Below are 20,934 nucleotides of genomic sequence, written 5' to 3' on the forward strand. Positions count from 1 at the left end.
TTGTAAGAAAGCCATGAGAAGGCTTAGCTTATTCTTCGCGAGATCCAAGAACTTCTTTGTTCTTGCAGTTCTGAAGTCCTGATCATTCCTTCTGGAATGATCCATTCCTGGAAGAGTCCGCCAGAGTAATTCTCTTTTGTTTTCTTCCCTTTCCAAGAATTATTTCTTATAGGTGTTTTTGCATACACCACAGTAAGGCTCTGGGCCAGTAAGTGGCGTTTATGCTCCTTTTCTGGCGAGTGTGTTAGCCTCTTCGTTTCCTTTGATACCCGAATGACCAGGAACCCAGACTAAAGAGACCTTGCCTACTTCATTTTGTTTCCTTCCGCACTCCCATATCAATTTTGAGTAAGTGTTCAATGTTTTGATGGCGGCTTGACTATCAGAGTGTATCACTATGTCACACCCCTGATAGTTTCTTTCCAGGTTTATGTCCACGCATCTTTCGATTGCGATTATTTCCGCCTGAAAAGTACTCGAGCCTAATGCTATTGTACACTTGGTGCTCGCCCCATATATTCCAGCGCCGACTCCTGTCGTGGTTTTGGAACCATCTGTATACCATTTAATGGTATTTCTTTTAAAATTTTGGGTAGTGTATTTCTTTTCCCAATCTTCCTTTTCACATAGCATTGTATTGAAGTTCTTTTCAATGCTCACCTTTTTAATCATAACGTCACTAGGTAGGTTCGCTGATGAGATGTACTTGTTCAGGGAGGACCAGGCTCTCTGACTTTTAATTCTCTCAATACCTTCAGGTACCTTCCCTAGATATCCCGAGGATGGCCTCATGGGCTACTCTATTGATCACTAGATGTAGAAGGGTGAGATCTGTGATGACCTTAAGTGCTCTAGTCGGGCACGTTCTCATGGCTCCAGCGATACAGACACAGGCGAGCCTTTGTACCTTGTCGAGTATTTTTCTCGTACTTGTCTGCCCTGCCTTAGCAAACCAGACTACCGCCCCATAATTTATTATTGGTCGCACAATCATGACGTACATCCATCGCAGTATTTTAGGGTTGCAGCCCCATGTTTTACCGGATAGGCTTCTGCACCCATTAAAGAAAAATACTCAGATTTGCTGATTTTTGTGCTGCAAATAATCTATTCCTCAATCTCCAAAAATGCCATGTAATATCTTTCACACGCAATAGGAATTTTCTCTTCCACCCATATGCGATTGATGATTCCACAAGAGTGAAATCTATCATCTTCTAATAAAATGGTAGGGTTCATCACAAGACAGTGTCAGAGTTTCACTGATCGGAGGGCATTACTTTCATTGTACAATGCTTTCGTCTTAAGCAGACTCAATTTCGCTTCTCCAATATGGAACCCTCATTACACCACTACGTTGAGAGGATGCAGAAGGTACAGAAAAGATTTCTCAGATTCCTCGGTTTCAAAACAGGATTTCACTTAACATCCGATAATCCACGTAACTACATGCTCCGATTGTGTCACTTCAATGTACTAACTCTTGAAGATCGGAGGAAGATAGGCGACATTATGTTCATCTATAAACTTATGAAGGGTCTCTCAGAGGCTCCAGATATCATTGAGCGAATAAATTTCCATATACCTCCGCGTCAGCTCAGACATGTTGAGACATTTTATCTGCCCTTGAGACGTACTAAGGCCCGTAAGATTAATCGTAGTTTAAACTTCCCATTAAGAAATCTCCGATTAAAGTTAATCTATGGTTTAAACCGTCGTGTTAAGATCAAGTACAAAATGAGAAGAGATCAACTAATCCTGTGCAGTTGCCAAAATAGTTGACTATTTGAACTAATTGTGACTCATTGGTTGTCATTTCTTAGTTTTCTGTGTAAATCTTTGGATCAGTGCTCCTGTCAGACTCCAGCGATCAGTTCATTTATTTATTGTGTTCTGTTGTGATCTTTGTATCAGCATTATTATTGTTATATTATTGAGGTGTGAGGTAAAACCTATGGTTGATACATAGGATAGTGCTTCGTTTCTGAAAAAATCTATATTTAGTATCTAACGAAAGGCAAATTTCGAAGTGGAAATTGCTTTTGAACATAGCAATTCAGAAGATGGATTGCAAGTGAGACAAAATATGAAATTGAATGTTGATATTTCATCTTGAGGTGGGGTGGCTTATTTTTTTTCAATCTCACTCAAAATTGCTCTTGCAGAAGTTTTGGAGATCGAATGAATTCGATATGATCCCATTCATCCCAATGATTTTCTCGATCACGGATAATATATGGTCTATCACTCGGTCTATCATGATACCTTTTGAAATCATTCAACTCGTACAAGATTTCAATATCTGAATCCGAATCACTATCATATTTCAATTCCATGTTCATTTTCAAACATTGAACTCAATAATTCTCTAACCAGGAACGCAAACCTAAACACAATTTCTTGAATCAAAACAAACAAGAAACTTCAAAAAACTTCGTAGAAAATAGTTTCATAGAATATAGTTTCATAGAATATATAACGTTTAATCCCTTTTGGATGGTTTAAACCTACCGTCCCGAAGGTTTAAACTAATCGATAGTTTAAACCATCCTTGATGGATAAACTTGATCTTAAGAAATAATCGTTATCCGAAGTTTAAACCCTCATTCTTGGTTTAAACTACCATTAATCTTACGGGCCTAACAGTGCCAAATATTCCCCTTTGGGAAGAATGCTTCAGTCGTGTAATGATATTGGTAATACGGTCGATATTTTTTTTGTCGACAGTTGCCTTGCACTCAGAAGACAGTTGAGGGCGATTTTAGGACTGGCTGTTCCCTAATCTTTAAAAAGCGAAAAGAAAGAAAAATAATTTGTTTTTTGTTTTTTTTATTGCTTTTTTTCAAGAAAATATAGGGATTAATGACAATATTGATGAGATACGTTTAATATTGTTGAACTGTAGATATTTCTTGTGAACTATTTCTTTTATTTTTTATCTGCTTTTTCTGGGTACAATGTTTGTTATTTGTTGTGGATACTGTATGTTTTATTTATGTGTCGGTTGGTAAGCAGATGAATAAAGAATAGACTAACTGATTCGACTTTTATTAATCAGTACTGGACAATTTATTGTACATTCGATTTTTGTCTCTCATGAATGAATAGAATGACCGACGACAACGGTCATCTGTCTTTGCACATGTGCATCAATCCGCGCAACTCATAATAACAATCCATAACATCCCCTTTCTTAACTATGAGTTAACAATAATGTTCATACATTTCAAATTCCAACCTTTTCTACTGACACTTTTTTTAGAATTTTTATTCTATTTTATTTACATTTAATTATTTACATATCCTTAAAAACTAAGCCTAACAAGTCTTTACAAATATCTTTAGCAAAGAATTTTAATTATTTTTCTGAATATTCAATCTTTCAGGAGCAAGGGCGGCTCGTCAGAGGAGGCAAGGGAGGCTAAGCCTCCTCATGAAGCTTAGAGCTAAAAAACATTTATTTTGGGCATGTCCTTATTTTCTATATAAATTTTCCGAACACCTGAACTAGATATTCAGATAAAAATTAGTTCATTTTTCGGTCCTCCGCTCATAAAAATCCAGCATAACAATCATATAATCCACCGGCCGCGTACGCGTCCGCCGCGTCGAATGTGAATATTTCCTAGGACTGCCTATTCGGACGGAGGCTGTTGGGCCTGCTGCTTCCGTTGATAGTGTAACTCACGCATACGTTCTCTGGACTCACATACTAGCCGAACAAGAATTCAGCTGACACACTGTACCATATTCGCCCGTAAAATGTACCAGAGGAGGCACAGCTCCTGTGTCTTAAATTACGGAAGATCTTTGATACTTTAATCTTTCTTTAACTGTCGCTGGGCTCCAGTCTGATTTATTATTTTTCTTGAAATAGACGTGATCATTTGTATAAAGAAGAGGTAATTCTTTTTTATCTCTATCATAGTAAAATTTTTGACGACTTTGAGATTGATTAATCTTTTCTTTAAAAGTTTCAAATGTGACAATTTTAGGTTTTAAGTTTTTCGTTAAAATTGGTAAATTATTTCTTATATTTCGTGACATTAATAACTGAACAGGTGAAGGTAGATTTGACTTTGGAGTTGATCTGTAGTGCAATAGAGCCAAATAGGGATATGTTTTCCAACGCCGGGTTTCATAAAGCTTGATCGGGCAACCAAGGCTTGATTGACGGACAGACGTCAATTTGTTTTCAATCGATAATTCAGTCATGATCATTCAGAATATCATTCTCGCATCAAATTATGATGTTCATAAGTCCATTCAATTATTCTCAATTGCTACTTCTTCAATATATTCAGAAATGAAAAGGTTTCAGTGATTTCGTTTTAGAAATCGAGCAATCAAAGTTTTATGAAACCCGCTGTAAGAATTTGTTTGATGATTTTGACTGAATTTTCAGATTGACCATTCGATTGAGGATGATATGGACTCGAAAAAATATGTTAAATATCCCAATCGAATAAAAAAGATTTAAACTCGAGCGAATTAAAAGGTGGGCCTCCATCTGAAACAAGCTGCATGGGAATTCCATGACGTGAAAATATTGATTTAAGACTAATAATTACTTTTTGAGCAGAATATCCTCGATCCATTACAGCTTTTTCAATAAATTTGGAATAATAATCTGTGACTAGAATATAAATTCTAGTCACAGATCTAGTTCTAATCCTACTCGTTCCCAAGGAAAATGAGTTAAACTGTAATTTTTTAAAGGCTCCCCTTGATTGGCAGACCTGAGCTTCGCACATACCGAGCACTGATCAATAAAATTTTTCAATTTAGATGACATATTAGGCCAGTAAAAGGACTGTCTAGCTAAATTGAGATATTTGTTGTGACCTTGATGACCTTAATGAATTTTATGAAGAATTTCATTTTGCATCGTTTCTGGGACAATCAATTTAGTTCCCTTAAAAAGTAAATCTTTTATAACATAAATTTCATTTTGAAAATTCCAATAAGGTTTTGCGAGTACATGTGTTTTTTGTTTCGATTTGGGCCATCCTTCATAATAGTATTTCTTTAGAATGTTTAGAGTTTCATCTGACTCAGTACACTGACTTATCTTTTTATGATAATTTTCTGTTATTGAAATACACTGCGCAAATAAATTAACGCACATTATGGAAATCTCAAATTTATTCTACAACTGAAGGTGTTCTCAATGTTAATTATTTTTATCAGAATTATGCATGCATATGTTATCCACTTTCAACGATTTTCTTCAATACAGATGTTTTTTCCAGCAGAAATAAAAGAAGATGATATTATCAGATTTTGAATGTATTGGCTCCATTCTGAAATCAGTTGTTCTCGATCAGTTCTAGTGATCAATAGTTTTTCTTTCGTTCGATTTTCTACACTCGATCGCTATGCAACGCGAAACACGCAATTTGACCCAAGAGGAATGTGCCCAAGGTAGTTTTCCGAGAAGAAGGGTGGACATACACAAGAATTGTAGAAAGGTTTGGAGTTTCCCATACAAGTGTGTCAGGAATGTTGCAGCGATTCAGAGAGACAGGTATGAATGTCCGAAGACCACCAGGACAGGGTAGACCACGGGTAACAACTGCCATTCAAGAACGTTACTCGAGAGTTTCTTCGTTGAGACAACGGTTTGCAACCGCTCGCCTATCCCCCGCCCATCGAAGGGCGCGTTTGGATTTTTCGAGAGAGCATCTCCATTGGGAAGAGGCCGATTCGGAAAGAGTTCTCTTCACAGATGAGTTTAGATTCTGCCTCTACCATTGTAATCGACGTTCCCTTGTATACAGACGTCCACATGAAAGATATGCTCAGTACTTTGAAGAGGTTGAAGTCTCTCGAATGGAATGGCCAGCAAGAAGTCCAGATCTCAATCCGATTGAGCAGGTTTGGGACAACCTCAATAGAAGGCTGAGAAGTTCAGAAAATCATCCAGCTACTCTTAATGACTTAGGAATCCAACTCGGAGAAATCTGGGAAGGATTAGATCATTACATTTTAAGATCACTCATTTTGAGTATGAACCGTCGTTGCCGAGCTGTAATTAACGCAAGGGGTAGAAATACCAAGTATTAAATCACTTATCGGCATTTCAGTATTTTGAAAATTCTGCATTTCTCTTCTTTCACATAAGATTCGGTGAAATCCTGAATTTTTCTTCCATTTAATGTGTCTTGTTTCTTTCAAAACCTTCTCGAGAGAATAGAAAAATAAGTTATAAAGTCAATGTAGAGTTAAATTTCATTAAAATTGAGATTTTCAGAATGTGCGTTAATTTTTTTGCGCAGTATATTTGAATAAAACATATTGATGTAATATTGTACATCAGACTCATAATCAGGAATATAATAATCCTTTAATGGAGCTCTGGATAATGTGTCAGAAATATACATCTGCTTGCCTGGCACATAAATTACATCTAAATCATAAGCTTGCAAAGCTGACATCATTCTTTGCAGTCTAGTAGGAATATCAGAGAGAGCTTTTTTAAAAAGATATACCAAAGATTTATGATCCGTGTGAACTATAATCCTATGACCAAAAATGTACTTGTGAAATTTAGCACAACCAAATTGAATTGCAAATTCAAATTCTCAATTTGTGCATATTTGCTTTGAGAAGAAGTTAGAGTTTTCGAACTTTAGACGATGGGACGATTATTCTGCATTATAACGGCTCCGATAGCCGATTGTGAACTATCGACGGACAAAACTAGCGGTAATTTAGGAGTTAAAACAGGTGAATTTGTGATGACTGCTTTTAAATTAGCGAATACTTTTTCACAATTTCGATCCCAGAACCAATGACTTTTAGATTTCAATAAGTTTCGAAGAACTTTTTGCGATAGATTTATTGATAAAAGGGCCTAAAAAATTGATCATTCCTAAAAATCTTTGAAGTTCTTTAGGGCTAGAAGGAGAAGGTAACTGTTTGATGGCTTCAATTTTTTCATCATCGACTCTAATACCATCTTTACTGAATATATGACCTAAAAACGTATTTGAGTTAAAGCTATTTTACTTTTTTCTTCATTAAACTTAAGATTGACTTCTCTTGCCCTCTGTACAACTTGTTCAAGACGATTATTGTGTATATCTAGAGTTTCACCGTATACTAGAAATTCATCAACAAAAATTAGTACACATTCAATATCTCCAAACAAATCATTCATGACTTGAACAAATTCCAATCATCCGCGGCGTGCTTGGACGGGGATGTTGGTGGGGGTGAGATGATAATGACAGTTAAACACTTTGAGGTGTTAATGGATCAGATGAGAAATCTAACTTCCAGCATGGAACGCATTGAAAGACGCCAGGATGACCTTTTTAAACAGCTGTCCAGTTGCTCTGATGCTATCACAAGGCACGCCAAAACACTCACTGATCATGATGCTGCGTTGAGATTTTGTGAGGGGGAGATTTGTGAACTGCGCTCGAGCCAGACTGCACTATCCGATAATTTGTCATCTATCATAAACAGGATGGCCGGTGTTGAATCCTCCATTGCTGGAGGCTGTCCACCAGTGACCGCGGATGCCCTTTCATCTTCTGAAATTCTAGATCGAGTAAAAAAGTCTTATAACCTTATAATAACCAACGCACCGGAGAGCGCCAATAGCTCAATGGATACGAACTTGGCATCTGGTATCGTGGAGCACATCCACAGGTCATCAAGCCTTTCACTCGTAAGTGTATCCCGACTTAGATCAAAGGCCACTTCCAATTCCAAGCCTAGATGGATGAGATTAGTGTTTTCTAACCCAGAAGTTGTTACTAACATACTTCGCAATAAGGCTTCCCTACGCGCACATCCAGAATTTCGAGACATATCAATCCAGGATGATAAAACGAAAACACAGCTAGCTACACTAAACGCAGTCAGACAGGAGCTGAGAGAGCGTCAAAAGCGTGGCGAGAAGGATCTCACCATCAAATATATCCAACACACTACAAGAATTGTGAATTGCCCACAGCAGCCCTCTTATTCCAGGGGTACAAAAAATTAAACGACCTTACAGTCTGGCCAATTCTCTACACCAATATCCAGTCAATATGCTCCAAATTTGATGAACTCATTACTGTGGTTCAGTTACATAAACCACTAATCATCTTTATCACAGAGACTTGGTTAAAACCGTCGATTCCCGATTCTACTATTCTGATCCCAGGCTTTTCTGTTTATAGATGTGATAGTTCCGAAGCTGTAGGTTATCGCGGTGTCTGCATCTTCATTAGCAATGAAATTACTAAAACTTTCAAACTGGACTTGGTTCGGAATGATTGGCCGGGCGTGGACAACCTTTTCTTACACATTCATGATCAGCAATCTTCGGTTTTTGTTGGATATGTCTACCGACCCCGTCCCTGTAACTCGGACTCTGATTGCATACAATTTCTGAATAGAGTTTCCTCGCTTCATCGCAACTTCTTGATTACTGGTGACTTCAACTGTCCAGACATCGACTGAACCTTTGCAGTTATGCCTCCACTGAGCTCAGCCTCTTATCCATATGCAGAGTTCATTCTTAACTCCAGATGTCGGCAGCTGGTGTCCCAGCCCACGAGGTTCAGGGCAGGTCAGGTCCCTTCCCTGCTAGATCTTTTCATTGTCCCAGACCTCAACATTATCTCAGATATCAAATACTTGCCCCCCTTGGGAAAATCGGACCACTCAGTGTTGAAGTCCGAAATTCAATTGAACTTCACACCCATTGCACCCAGACGAGAGAAAACATTGAGATTCATTGATTACGATGAAGTCTCTACCAACCTTAACCCTGCGTTAGTCGCGCCCTCTTTTAGATCGTATTCACTCGCGTGGTCTACAAGTGTAGACCATATTATTTATTTTAACTTTAAATATTACGTTGATATATTTCAAAGATTATCTATGATGATATCGTTTATTTGACCACTTGTTATTCATATAATTGAAACTTTGTGATAAAATAATGCTTCTCTTTGAGAGGAAATCGAGAAAACTTCAATGTCTCAGATTTCAACATTTTTTCGTTCGAATAGGTATGGTCTACAATCGTAGACCACGCGAGTAATGTAGGGTTAATGCTGTCGAGTGGGTTAATGCTATGGACCTCTCTGATATCGATTCCGCGTGGAGAGTCTTCCTTGCGGAGACTCGAAGGGCTGTCGCTGCAGGCGAGCAGATGAGAACCATCAAGGAGAACCCACTGAAGCCGTGGATCGACGAGCGAATTCTGAAACTTATTAGGCAAAAAAGATCACTTTGGCGAAGATTTCTTCGCAGCCAGTCGCCTGTTGACTATGAAAATCACCGGTCCTTCTCGAACTTTGTGTCTCAATCTGTGAAAACTGCAAGGACTTCATATGAGAGGAGATTAGTTATGTCTCGGAATAAAAAGAGGTTGTTCAGGTATGTGAGAGCCTCATTGAATAGCAAAGTTAGCATCCCAACTGTTAGAAATGAGTCCGGGGATATATGTGACGGTCATGGCGAGTCTGCCAATGTGTTGTCTACGAGCTTTGCTTCTTCGTTCTGTATTGAACCCGATGGCAATATTCCTATTCCATCCACTGACCGCGTGACGTGGGAAATTTCTAATATCCAGGTAACTCGGGACACTGTTGAGAGGTATCTGTCTGACCTAAAGGTGGATACGGCTCCCGGCCGCGATGGAATCACTGCGCGTCTCCTCAAGAATTGTGCAAGTGCTCTTGCTGTTCCCCTACACCTACTGTTCACCAAATCGCTCACTTCAGGCTGTATTCCCTCAGACTGGCTCTCTGCATCAATCACTCCCATCTTCAAGAAAGGTGATAAACTTGATCCCTCAAATTACCGCCCTATTAGCATACTTTCTTCGGTCTCAAAAGTCCTAGAAAGGATTGTGTGTGACTGTCTGCTACAGTTCTGTTCTGAGATGAGATTGATTCCGGATTCCCAGCACGGCTTTCGTCCCAACCGCTCAACCACAACAAATTTATTATCTGCTATTGGTGACTGGACAAAAGCATTAGACTCCGGATCTCCTGTCGATGTGATTTACCTCGACTTCTCTAAAGCATTCGATCGAGTACCTCATCGGCGCCTTCTTGCTAAGTTGGAACATCTGGGAATAAGAGGTGGACTTTTGGATTGGATTAAGGCCTTTTTAACCAACCGCAGATATCGCGTCAGAGTCGGTGATGCCTACTCTGAGGAGGGAATTGTTACATCTGGTGTCCCTCAGGGATCTGTACTTGGGCCAATTCTTTTCCTACTTTATACCTCCGATTTACCCCCTCTTATCAGGTCCTGCATGTACTCGTTTGCTGACGACACCAAATTGTTCAATCTGCCCCTTCTTCATGGTCGCACTCTCCAGGATGATCTGGATGTCCTCTTTGAATGGTGTCACACTTGGATGCTTCCTTTAAATATCGAAAAGTGTTGTGTTCTTCACATAGGAAAGAATAACCCTAAGCTTTCCTACTCTATCGATGGCCATCGACTGGTACCCGTAACTCACCATGCCGATTTGGGAGTCACTGTCTGTTCGGATCTGGGATGGTCCGTTCATGTGGGGGCGATCACGGCGAGGGCAAAACAGGTAACTTACCTCCTTGGCAAAACATTCAAGTCCTCCGATGTGTCAACATGGGCGTTTCTTTATAAGACATACATCCGACCGATATTGGAGTATGCTGGACAGGTATGGTGGCCCTCGACTAAATTCGATCAAAATCTTTTGGAATCTGTACAACGCTGGGTCACACGTATGCCGTACTCACACATCCGCCCATCCTATGAGGAACGTCTGACTATTTTCGACATACCCAGCTTTGCCGAGCGTCGATCAAGAGGTGACCTTATTTTTACATTTCGTGCGATGAACGGCCATTTTGGTGATGAAATGAAAAACATTTTCCAGCTAAATACCAATAGCTTGCGTGGCCATCGCTTGAAGTTGTCGAGAGAACCTTTCAAAACATCGCCTCGTCATATGTACCTACCAAATAGGGTTTTCAACGCTTGGAATCGGCTGCCAGATGCTGTTGTGGAGTCCACTTCAGTCAACACCTTTAAGAATAGACTGGACGAATGCAGGTCGCATTGAAATTGTTTTTTTTTTCCCTCTTTAATTCGGGAATCTCATGTTAGTTTTATTCTTAATTCTACTGTTGTTCATTTTCAAGTTTATTTTTATTTTTGGGTTTATAGGATCAACCTCAACCCTTGTACAAGGTTAAATAAATAAATAAATAAATAAATAAAAATTTCTCTGATGCAGAGCATATACCAAATGGTGAACGTTTAAATTTGTATCTACCGAAAGGAGTCTGAAATGTACATGAATCTCAGCTTTCTTCATCTAATTTCAACATCCAAATTTCAGAGAAAGCATCTAGATGTGGAAAATATGCTTCATTGACTAATTTTGACCTGACTTCATCAAAGTTTTTTAAGGGAAAGTGTTCTCTCACTATATTTTCATTCGAATTCCTTGGATCCAAGCATATTCTCAACTGACCTGACTTTTTGATAGTTACGACTATCGAATTGACCCAAGACGTAGGTTTTGATACTTTAGATATGACATCCATGTTCTCCATTCTATTCAATTCTTTCCGAAGTTTATTATGTAAAGCAAATGGGACTTTTCGAGGTGGATCAACATGAGGAATGAGGAAAAATTTCAACAATTTCGAGTATTCATTTCTCAGAAACGCGTCATAAGGCTTATATTCAAACTTCGGCCACGTGATTCATGTCGTTCGATTTTCAGTTAGTTTCGTATTCTTCCCTTCTCTTGTAAATTCATTCTTAATTGTCTTGTTTATATCTACCTGAACATCGGAAAATACAGGAAATGCTCTGATTTTCATGGGTATGAAACATGACACACTGATAGCATAGCCTTCCCCAGGCATCATACGTACATACAGTTAAATATGAGTCCTCACCGAGTTATATAGGTATCAAATTATATAACCATTGGCCCAGTCGCTTGAAATCAATGAGTGGAAAATTTTTCAAAAGAGAAGTTAAGTTGCTTTCAACTAACAGGTGTTACTTTAGTGTGGAGGAGTTTCTTAAGGACTCCATTTGTTGAATTTTTTATTTTTTTTTTCTCTTGTATTTGTTATAATATATGACTTGTCCTATACATTTCTCAAGTGTCCAAAAGAATCAATAAAGTTTATTCATTTATTTACATGATGAAACACCCTGTATAAACAAGTAATTGTTATGTACACTCGATAAATAATCGTCAGCCGGCACGATGCCGGTGGAATATGCCTAATTCGAACTACATAAGGTGCAGTGCTCTAAAGGAAGCTGGTCACTGCCCTTGACTTTGGAAGCCTGACTGACGCAGAATCCACCACTATAAACGTGACTGACGTCCACTTTTACGTTCAATTTGATTAAAATAATAATTTTTCAAAATTTCAAGTGAAGATTGGTCACTTTTCACAATTTTCAGATTTTTCCGACCACTTCAACCGCCTGACTGACGATGTTTCCACCATTGGGAAAGGGACTGACGCCCATTTTCACTCATAATCATGAAAAATTTACGTTTAAATTTGTATCTACCAAAAGGAGTCTGAAATGTACATAAATCTGAGCTTTCTTCATCTAATTTCAACATCCAAAATTCAGAGAAAGCATCTAGATGTGAAAAATATGCTGCATTGACTAATTTTGAGGTCAAGGGTGTGATGCATACACTCACATTATTTTTTAACGTAGATTCAATATCTGCCATAAGAAATTGGGGTTTTAATTTGAAAAAATTGATTTTTCACGATTTTGTCATCCCTAACTTTGAAAGCGATTTTTTCACCCCCTGTATCATGAATCGCGATTTCGATTTTTATAGTGGATACATCAATCTTACATCTTGAAAAATCCCAAAAATGAAAATTTTCCATCAAAAAACCTCGAAGTTATTCTTGTTTCAGCGGAGCTCTATTTTCGATTTTTTTTCGAATTTTTCCGCTCAGAGAGAATTTTCCAACCAAAACTGAAAAATGTTACATCAAAATAACTTGAAATTTTCTAAGGAATCTATTTCTGCAATAAAAAAATGGTGTTCTAATTTGAAAAACGGAAGTTGACGTCATTTCCGGAAAAATCATGCCTTGAAAATATTTTAGATTCCATCAGCATCGTGAAATACTTATAAGTGCTGAATTTCAAAAAAATACGTTCAGTAGTTTCCCGTATAAATATGGGTGAGGTTCCTCGTTAAAGACCCTGTATATGTTATACAGTAACGGCCCAAGTACTGACCCTTGACGCACCCCTGCTTCCATATATCTGGTTGTGGAGTTTTCTCCTCACACTTTCACGTAGAATCTTCTGTTCCTCAAATAATTCCTAATCAACTTGCACAGTTTGATTAAATATCCAGCATATCTCATTTTGTAAATCAATCCTTCATGCCATACTCTGGCGAATGCTCTGGCGACATCTAGTAGTACAATTATATGATTTCCACTAAAATGAACACGACACGTGTTTTGCTACCACATTAGTCCACCCCTTCCCCGACTAAAGGTGCTTCTGTGATAGCAAAATACGTATCGTGGTTAAACATTTTATGAAGGTGAAAATCACATTATCCTGTTTCTAATAACAGATAGTTGAAAATTAACAATTTTATTCATGTTACCCTATATTTGAATTCTCATCATGTTCTCTGGTTGAACATATTATTTATTTAATCTTTTTTTTCAGTTACATTTCAGGAATAAGTATATTAGGAATTCCAGCTGAAATGTATACTTATGGCACACAGTTCTGGATGATAATTGCCTCAGAAGGATTCGTGTCGTTGACTATGGCAGTAGCATATTTGCCAGTTTTTTATAAACTCCAAATAACTTCTAGTTATGAGGTATATATTTTGATCATTATTTTTCTTGCTTTAATCTATTCAATTTCTCTAGTATTTGAACTTGAGATTCAACCAGACAGTACGATTATTTGGTTCAGTTTTATTCCTCATGAAAATGATGTTATACATTCCGATAGTAATATATGTACCTGCTCTAGCTTTCAGTCAAGGTAAGAAATTAATTTGGAAACTTCTCAAATATATATTTTTAAATTTCAGTTACTGGAATCAATTTACACCTGATTACTCCCCTTGTATGTGTTGTTTGTATATTCTACACAACATTGGTGAGTTTATAACAGAATTATTAATGAAAGCCAAGAAAAACCATACCCAATTATGTTCATATTTCTTATTCAAACTAATAATAGAATAAAATGAAATGAAAACGCAATAGTGATGATCATTATAAATAAGTTAGTATGAGGTTCTTCACGATTATTCTCAGAATCAATTGCTTTATCTACTACATAGATCCATTCATACTGAGCCTACAAAAATAGACAGAAATGTAAAAGAAAAGTTCACGTTATTGAAAAATGAGGGTGAACAATAAAAGTCACTATGTGAAATCAAAGAATTAGCAGTTAAAATAACTATGGTCAATTTTAAAAAATTGAATAATTAAAACGTCCCATCTGTTATCCAATTTCATGCAACAGTAGGTTGGTACAGTGCATATAGGAGGTATGGATTAAACAATAATAACTGATAAGGGATGAATAGAATGAGAGGAAACTATTATACCGATTGACATCTATTGTAGGGTCATCTCAACAGACGGCTCATCAGGTGAGGAAAAAATATGCCAGCAATAAGAAATGACTATGGGTTTGAAACATTTACCTCCTTAAGAGCTAAAATAAAGCAGAATAACCTCATCGTGTGTCAGGGCGGATAAGGGCAATTGCACGGTTATCTTAACAAAGAGTGATTATGTTCTTAAGGTTCACAATTTTCTAGAGACGGGTTGTTTCAGTGGAATCCGTAGGAGCCAGATATGTGAAGCTGGTACCCCCAACTGCGAATTTTGAAGCAAAAATTTCAGGATCGTTTGTCCGTCGTAGGTCCATGTTTGTCCACCTTTTTTTTTCATTTGTCCAGGCACCGTTTTAGAGATATCCGAAAGGAACTTTTTTCGGTTCATTTTCTGAGCAGCACCCCCAAATCGCAAAAACTTATTTTGGATGGTACAGATCGTTTCTCCAACGGAAGTCCACGTTTGTCCACCAAATTTTTCCATTTGTCCACCAACAGAACCATAGAAACCAATCTTTGGAAATTTTGGAAAGTGTGAAGTTGGCACCCCCAAATGAAAATTTTCGAACCAAAATTTCAGGATCGTTTGTTCATCGTAGGTCCATGTTTGTCCACCTTTTATTTTCATTTGTCCAGGCACCGTTTGAGAGATATAGAAAAAGAATTTATTTCGGTGCATTTTCTGACCAGAAAATGTTTTCCTTAGCGCTTTCGCAATTTTCCATGGGTACTCGTTCCCGTCGTTTATTCTTGCCATGTAATTGTCGAATCTGCCGTTGTGTTCTTCCACTAATTTTGTGTGTAGCTCTTAAGTGAGTCTATTTAGTTCTCGCTTATTCTGTGGTGCTAATGTTCTATTGAAGGTTTTCTTGGCTCTTCGTTTCTCCTGAATCAATTCTTGGATTTCTGGGGATAGCTTTGTGTTATTCCTCCTTTTTTTCTTGCTCTGTTGATTTCGTTTACGAAATCCCTGAACGCTTCTTCAATGTCGGATTTTGTCTCGATTCCTTTGTTCACAATTCTCATTTCTTCTCTGAATTTTTTCCAAATGATTATATTCTTCAATTCGTGTTGGAGTTCATACACTTCCAAGGTTAGGTAAATTACAGTGTGGTCTGATGATAGTTCATGTTCGTTGAAACAGTCTATTTGTCCTGTTATGTTTTTTAGTACTGCAATGTCTAAAAGGTCGGGTGTTGTGTTCTGCCGACAGTATGTTGGTTCCATTGGGCCTATTATTAATAATCATGGATTTTCGGCGTATTTTTGAAGGTCTCTTCCTTTCTTGTTTGTTTTCCTGCTGTACCATGTTGTGTTCTTCGAGTTCAAGTCTCCTGCTATGATTGTTGACGTGTTTCGTCGATTTCCTCTTCTTGGAATTTCCTTTTCGGTGGCAAGTATGCTGAATATATATTCAGCATACTTATTCATCCCATTTATTTTCACTTGGATCCCTGTCGCTTCCACTTGATTTTGCTTAATTTTTGACAATTCAGCGTGCTGGACGTTCTTCTTTATGAGTATCGCTACCCTTCTTTAATTTTTTTCCATGCCATTTTTTCTGTGTTGATTTTTGGCCTCATATGGTAGTTCTTATAGATAGATGTGTATTCTCCATCGCAGTTTGCACATTTTGCCGGTGTTATCCTTTCCTTGGTGCATTCTTATGTAGGGTGATTTCCAACACATTTCATGCATTTGAAATGCGCGTTGCAGTTCCTCTGTATGTGTCCAAATAAATGGCATCGATGGCATTGTATGATGTTTTTCGGTCTTAGTGGTTTCAATGCAATGTTCAGTCCAAAAAGTTTCTTCCTGTCGTATGAGGATTTGTATTTCCGTTCGATTTCTATAAGCGCCATTTGAATAGGGCTGCCTCTCCTCCCGTTTATTCTTTTCACATTTACAGTGGGGTATCCTTCTTGTTCAAGTTCCTCCATAATTTCTCTTTCATTGATTTCCGTTGGTATTCTTTCAATCACAATTTTTAAGTTGTTCCCGAATTTCAATTGGTGGGTGTGAAATTCGTATTTCCTTTCTCTCATCAGTTTGTTCATCTCTCTGTAGTCCGAGATTGTCTGTGGTTGTATTCTTATTCCGAAGTTATTTGTGTATTTTATTTAGCGAAATCCTCAAAATCGAAGACTTTGCTCAAAATTTCGTACGGAAAATATTGTATGGTGAAGAACTATGGAAACTGCTGTTTGGGATTCTCCGAATATAAGTTTTTTAAATTAACCAAAGAAAATGGAAACGTAAGTATTGAAACTCGCACCATGTGACACCTATGATGATTGATTTTTATTTTCAGTACTCTGAAGAGGATAGAATTTTCTGGGCGTCAAGACATTGACTTGAGTAAAAGCTACAACATGTGCAGTGAACATTTTACTTCAAGTCAATTTGAAGCTTTTCATCCACGTAAGTTGCTGTATGCAGAAAGCATTAAAGGGCCACCAAAGGAACCACATGCGATGGAGGGTGAGCAGTTTGAAACTGATACATCGAATACTGATGGTAAGTCTTCGTAGATATCTGCAATGCATTACTGAATGCATTGCAATGCATTACTCATTTATCATATATTGAAAGCATATCTTTTTCGTATGCAGGAAGAATTCCTTTCATGGAGGGGCCACATGAGATGGAAAGCGAGCAGATTGAAAGTGTTACGACAAATACTGATGGTAAGTCATCCTAGATATTTGTGACAAAAATAATTGAATGAATTACGTTCAGTTTCATAATCGAATTTAACGTCACTTCAAGCTTAAAGTAGGGGAGACTAGGGAGCATTGATACATGGGGAGGCTTGATACAGGCTTATATCCGCGATCTGTAGCCGTTTTCAGAAGTATTATACTAGTGAACACTATTCTTTGGCAGAGGGCATTGCGTGACGTTAATATGTAAGGCTAACAGTAGTTTGTTTGTGAAATATTCAACGAAGAGTGTTTCGAGGTGAGAAAGTTTTTACTCAAGTTACCTAAGGGTTTTATGATCATGCATTAATTCTTCGGCATAAACAAACATTTCACTGGGAAATATGCAAAAAACTACTCAATTTACAGTTTCATTCGCTTTTCAAAATATATGGGTATAAGATGAAAACATAAATCACTTTAAAAATTGCTTTCAGGGAGGTTTGAGACATTTGTCGTGGGAGGCCTGATACATGTATAATCTTCAAAAAATATTCCGTAGCTAGTTGGATAGGCCTACATGAAGGCGTCTTCACCATCCAACATATCGAAGGGATTTTTAAAAACCGTACAATCCCCATGCATTTAATGAGGCCGACTTTTCTTGTGTGGAAGTGACTAACTGACAATTTCCTGATTTTTCTACACCTATATGACCAAAGCAACCCAGTATCATTGCTGACCTACCTACTGAGCTGAATAATCCTCTCGATTACTCTCCCAGTACATCGTATCAATCCTCCCATATGTGGGGAGGCTTGAGACAGTTTGCATGTTTTTGTGTTCAACGTTCTGTACAGAATAAGATGTTTATGTTTTGCGACTTCTATATTTATTTTGTTGAACGATTAATTGAAGAATTATATAATATAAGAAAAGTCCTGCTTCTTCATATAATTCAGTTTCCAGAATAAAAATTCCAAAAAAAGTTTCAACCCTCCCCAGTCTCCCCTACTGTAATTTTTACGTCCAGATTCATAATCAAATTTAAAGTCACTAAGCTTAAATCTTCCTTTAGTGTCATTTTTAGTAGGGTTAAAGGAAGCTTTAAAATTAAAGCGACTTCAGGTTTGATTATGAAACCGGCCGTTAGTAGGGTTGAAGGAAGCTTTAAAATTAAAGCGGCTTTAGTTTTGATTATGAAACCGGCCGTTAGTAGGCTTAAAGGAAACTTATTTATTTCATATATAAGATAATATATTCATTATATTGAATAAATTTTTCTGTGATGAAATTATATTACAAGTACTTTCCCTTTTTCAGATATTCTTTCGAGTGTATCTGAAAGAAGTTCTCCCACTCTGCAGAGTACATCCTAGTCTTTCCCCAGAAGTGATAGAAAGATCCGAAAACTGAAAACAACAATCAACTCCTTGCGATGCAAAATATATGGTATATCGAATATTTGTTCATATAGATTTCTCACGAAAATTGTACAAATTGAACAAATCCCAGCAAACACTGAAATCCAGTCACTTTACAAAAACTGCACATCGTTGCTTCACTTGACTGCAGTGACGATAAAGCAATAACTGCACCAAAAAGGACCGTATATGTCCCGGTGGACTGTGCAGTTAATGTACAGTACAAACTGCAGTTGATATACAGCCACTTTAAAAACAGCGATGGTATTGCAATCACTGTACAGCAAGCTGCACTTCAAATGCAGCAGTTAGGTGCTAAAACTGTACAGCAATTTGTGCTTAAATGCAGTATGCACTTTGCAAAAACTGCACAGCTAGGCTACACTTCAAATGCAGCAGTTAAGTGCAAAAACTGTACAAGTAGCTGTATTTTATATGCAGTTCGATCACTGTGCAAAAACTGTACAGCAAGCTGTATTTTTTTTACAGTAGTCACTGTGCTCAAACTGGACAGTAAGCTGAACTTTATATGCAGTAGTCCCTGTGCAAAAACTGTACAGCAAGCTGTATTTTATATACAATAGTCACTGTGCTCAAACTGTACAGCAAGCTGCACTTTAAATGTAGCAGTCACTGTGTAAAATCTAGTGTACAGCAAGCTGCACTTTAAATGCAACATTAGCTGTGCAAGAACTTTACGGCAAGCTGCACTTTGTGTGCAGCAGTTATTTTACAGTTACTATATCATTACTCAGTAACACAATGAACTCTAGCAGCTACTTACGACAAGCGCCGAAGCAGAGTAGTTCGTGCCTGCTATTAACGCCGGTTACGTCGACGGTATAGAGTAGTGCGTCGCCGGTGGCGCCATCGTTTGGCTACCTCTGGTACCACCATGGTGAGATGAAGTATTCTTCTACCATGGGTACAACTACGCCCCTACATTATAATCCATATTTTGGTAATGAATGGAGTCTTCAATTATCTTTAACTCTTTAACCTTCATAACGCCCAACGACTAACGTTAAACGTTCCAACTTCCAACAAAGGACAGACGTTTCGGGCATAATCGTCAATAACGTACTCTACCGATCGTACCTTCCTACACTGGACGCATTGCAGCATACCAGAAACTGTGCAGTTACTGTTCATCAAATACTGCATTTTCAGACTTCAGAATTGAAAAATGGAGAATTATCATTGTTGAAACTTTGCAGTAACTTTATATCAAATACTCCATTTTTGAAATGAAGAATTGCAAATGCAGAAACTGCGCAGTCACTGCATATCGAAAACTGCATTTTAAAATGCAGAATTATCAATACAGAAACTGTACAGTAACTAAATATAAAATAATGCATTTTTAAAAGCAGTATTATAAATACAGAAACTATGCAGTCCCTGTATGTCAAAAACTGCATTTTCGAAATGCAGAATTATCGATACAGAAAATATACAGTCACTGTATTTCAAATAATGCATTTTTGAAATGCCGAATTATGAATACAGAAAGTGTACAGTAACTATATATCAAATACTGCATTTTGAAAATGCAGAATTATCAATACAGAAACTGTGCAGTTACTGTACATCAAAAACTGCGTTTTGAAAATGCAGAAGAATTATCAATACAGAAACTGTGCAGTCACTGTACTTCAAAAACTGCATTTCGAAAATGCAGAATTATCAATACAGAAATTATGCAGTCACTGTACATCAAAAACTGCATTTTGAAAATGCAGAATTATCAATACTGAAACTGTGCAGTTACTGTACATCAAAAACTGCATTTTGAAAATGCAGAATTATCAATACTGTGATACTGAATACTGTGCAGTTTCAGTACAGCAATCTCTGTACTGCATTCTGGTGGCACTTGTAGTGCAGTATTCGTACAATTGCTGTATATTGTGTTTGTTGGGATTCTATTGATTGAAAAAAATTATTGCATGGAAATAACAACTTATAATAGTTCAATATGTAGGTACTTTTGTATCCTTCATTCAAAACTGTATTATACAGGTATACAGGTGTTTTCAAAGGTGAGAATTTCGAGAAAATTATTCTCACCAGTTGTACCTGTCAAAAAAAAAAACTCACCTTTAAATATACCCTGTAATCAAATATAGCAAATCTAACAAAGTATTTCATTGATATTAATTGATTCAAAACAATGTTTACATGAAAAAACATCCTTATCACAAAACAAAGCCCTGGTTTTGTTTTGCCGCTCAGGATGTTTTTTTCTGGT

General features: G+C 37.4%; 1 protein-coding gene across 1 annotated transcript in view; it reads left to right on the top strand.

Annotated features, from left to right (window-relative positions):
- LOC123312563 (sodium-coupled monocarboxylate transporter 1-like) overlaps positions 1-20,934 on the top strand; it is a 383,426-nt gene that overhangs the window by 147,004 nt on the left and 215,488 nt on the right. The window contains exons 2-4 of the mRNA XM_044897058.1: positions 13,699-13,858; positions 13,911-14,028; positions 14,078-14,145. Coding sequence (XP_044752993.1) covers positions 13,699-13,858; positions 13,911-14,028; positions 14,078-14,145 — 346 coding nt within the window. The remainder of the gene's footprint in view (positions 1-13,698; positions 13,859-13,910; positions 14,029-14,077; positions 14,146-20,934) is intronic.

Source organism: Coccinella septempunctata, chromosome 4, assembly GCF_907165205.1.
Source record: "Coccinella septempunctata chromosome 4, icCocSept1.1, whole genome shotgun sequence".
Lineage (NCBI taxonomy): Eukaryota > Metazoa > Arthropoda > Insecta > Coleoptera > Coccinellidae > Coccinella > Coccinella septempunctata.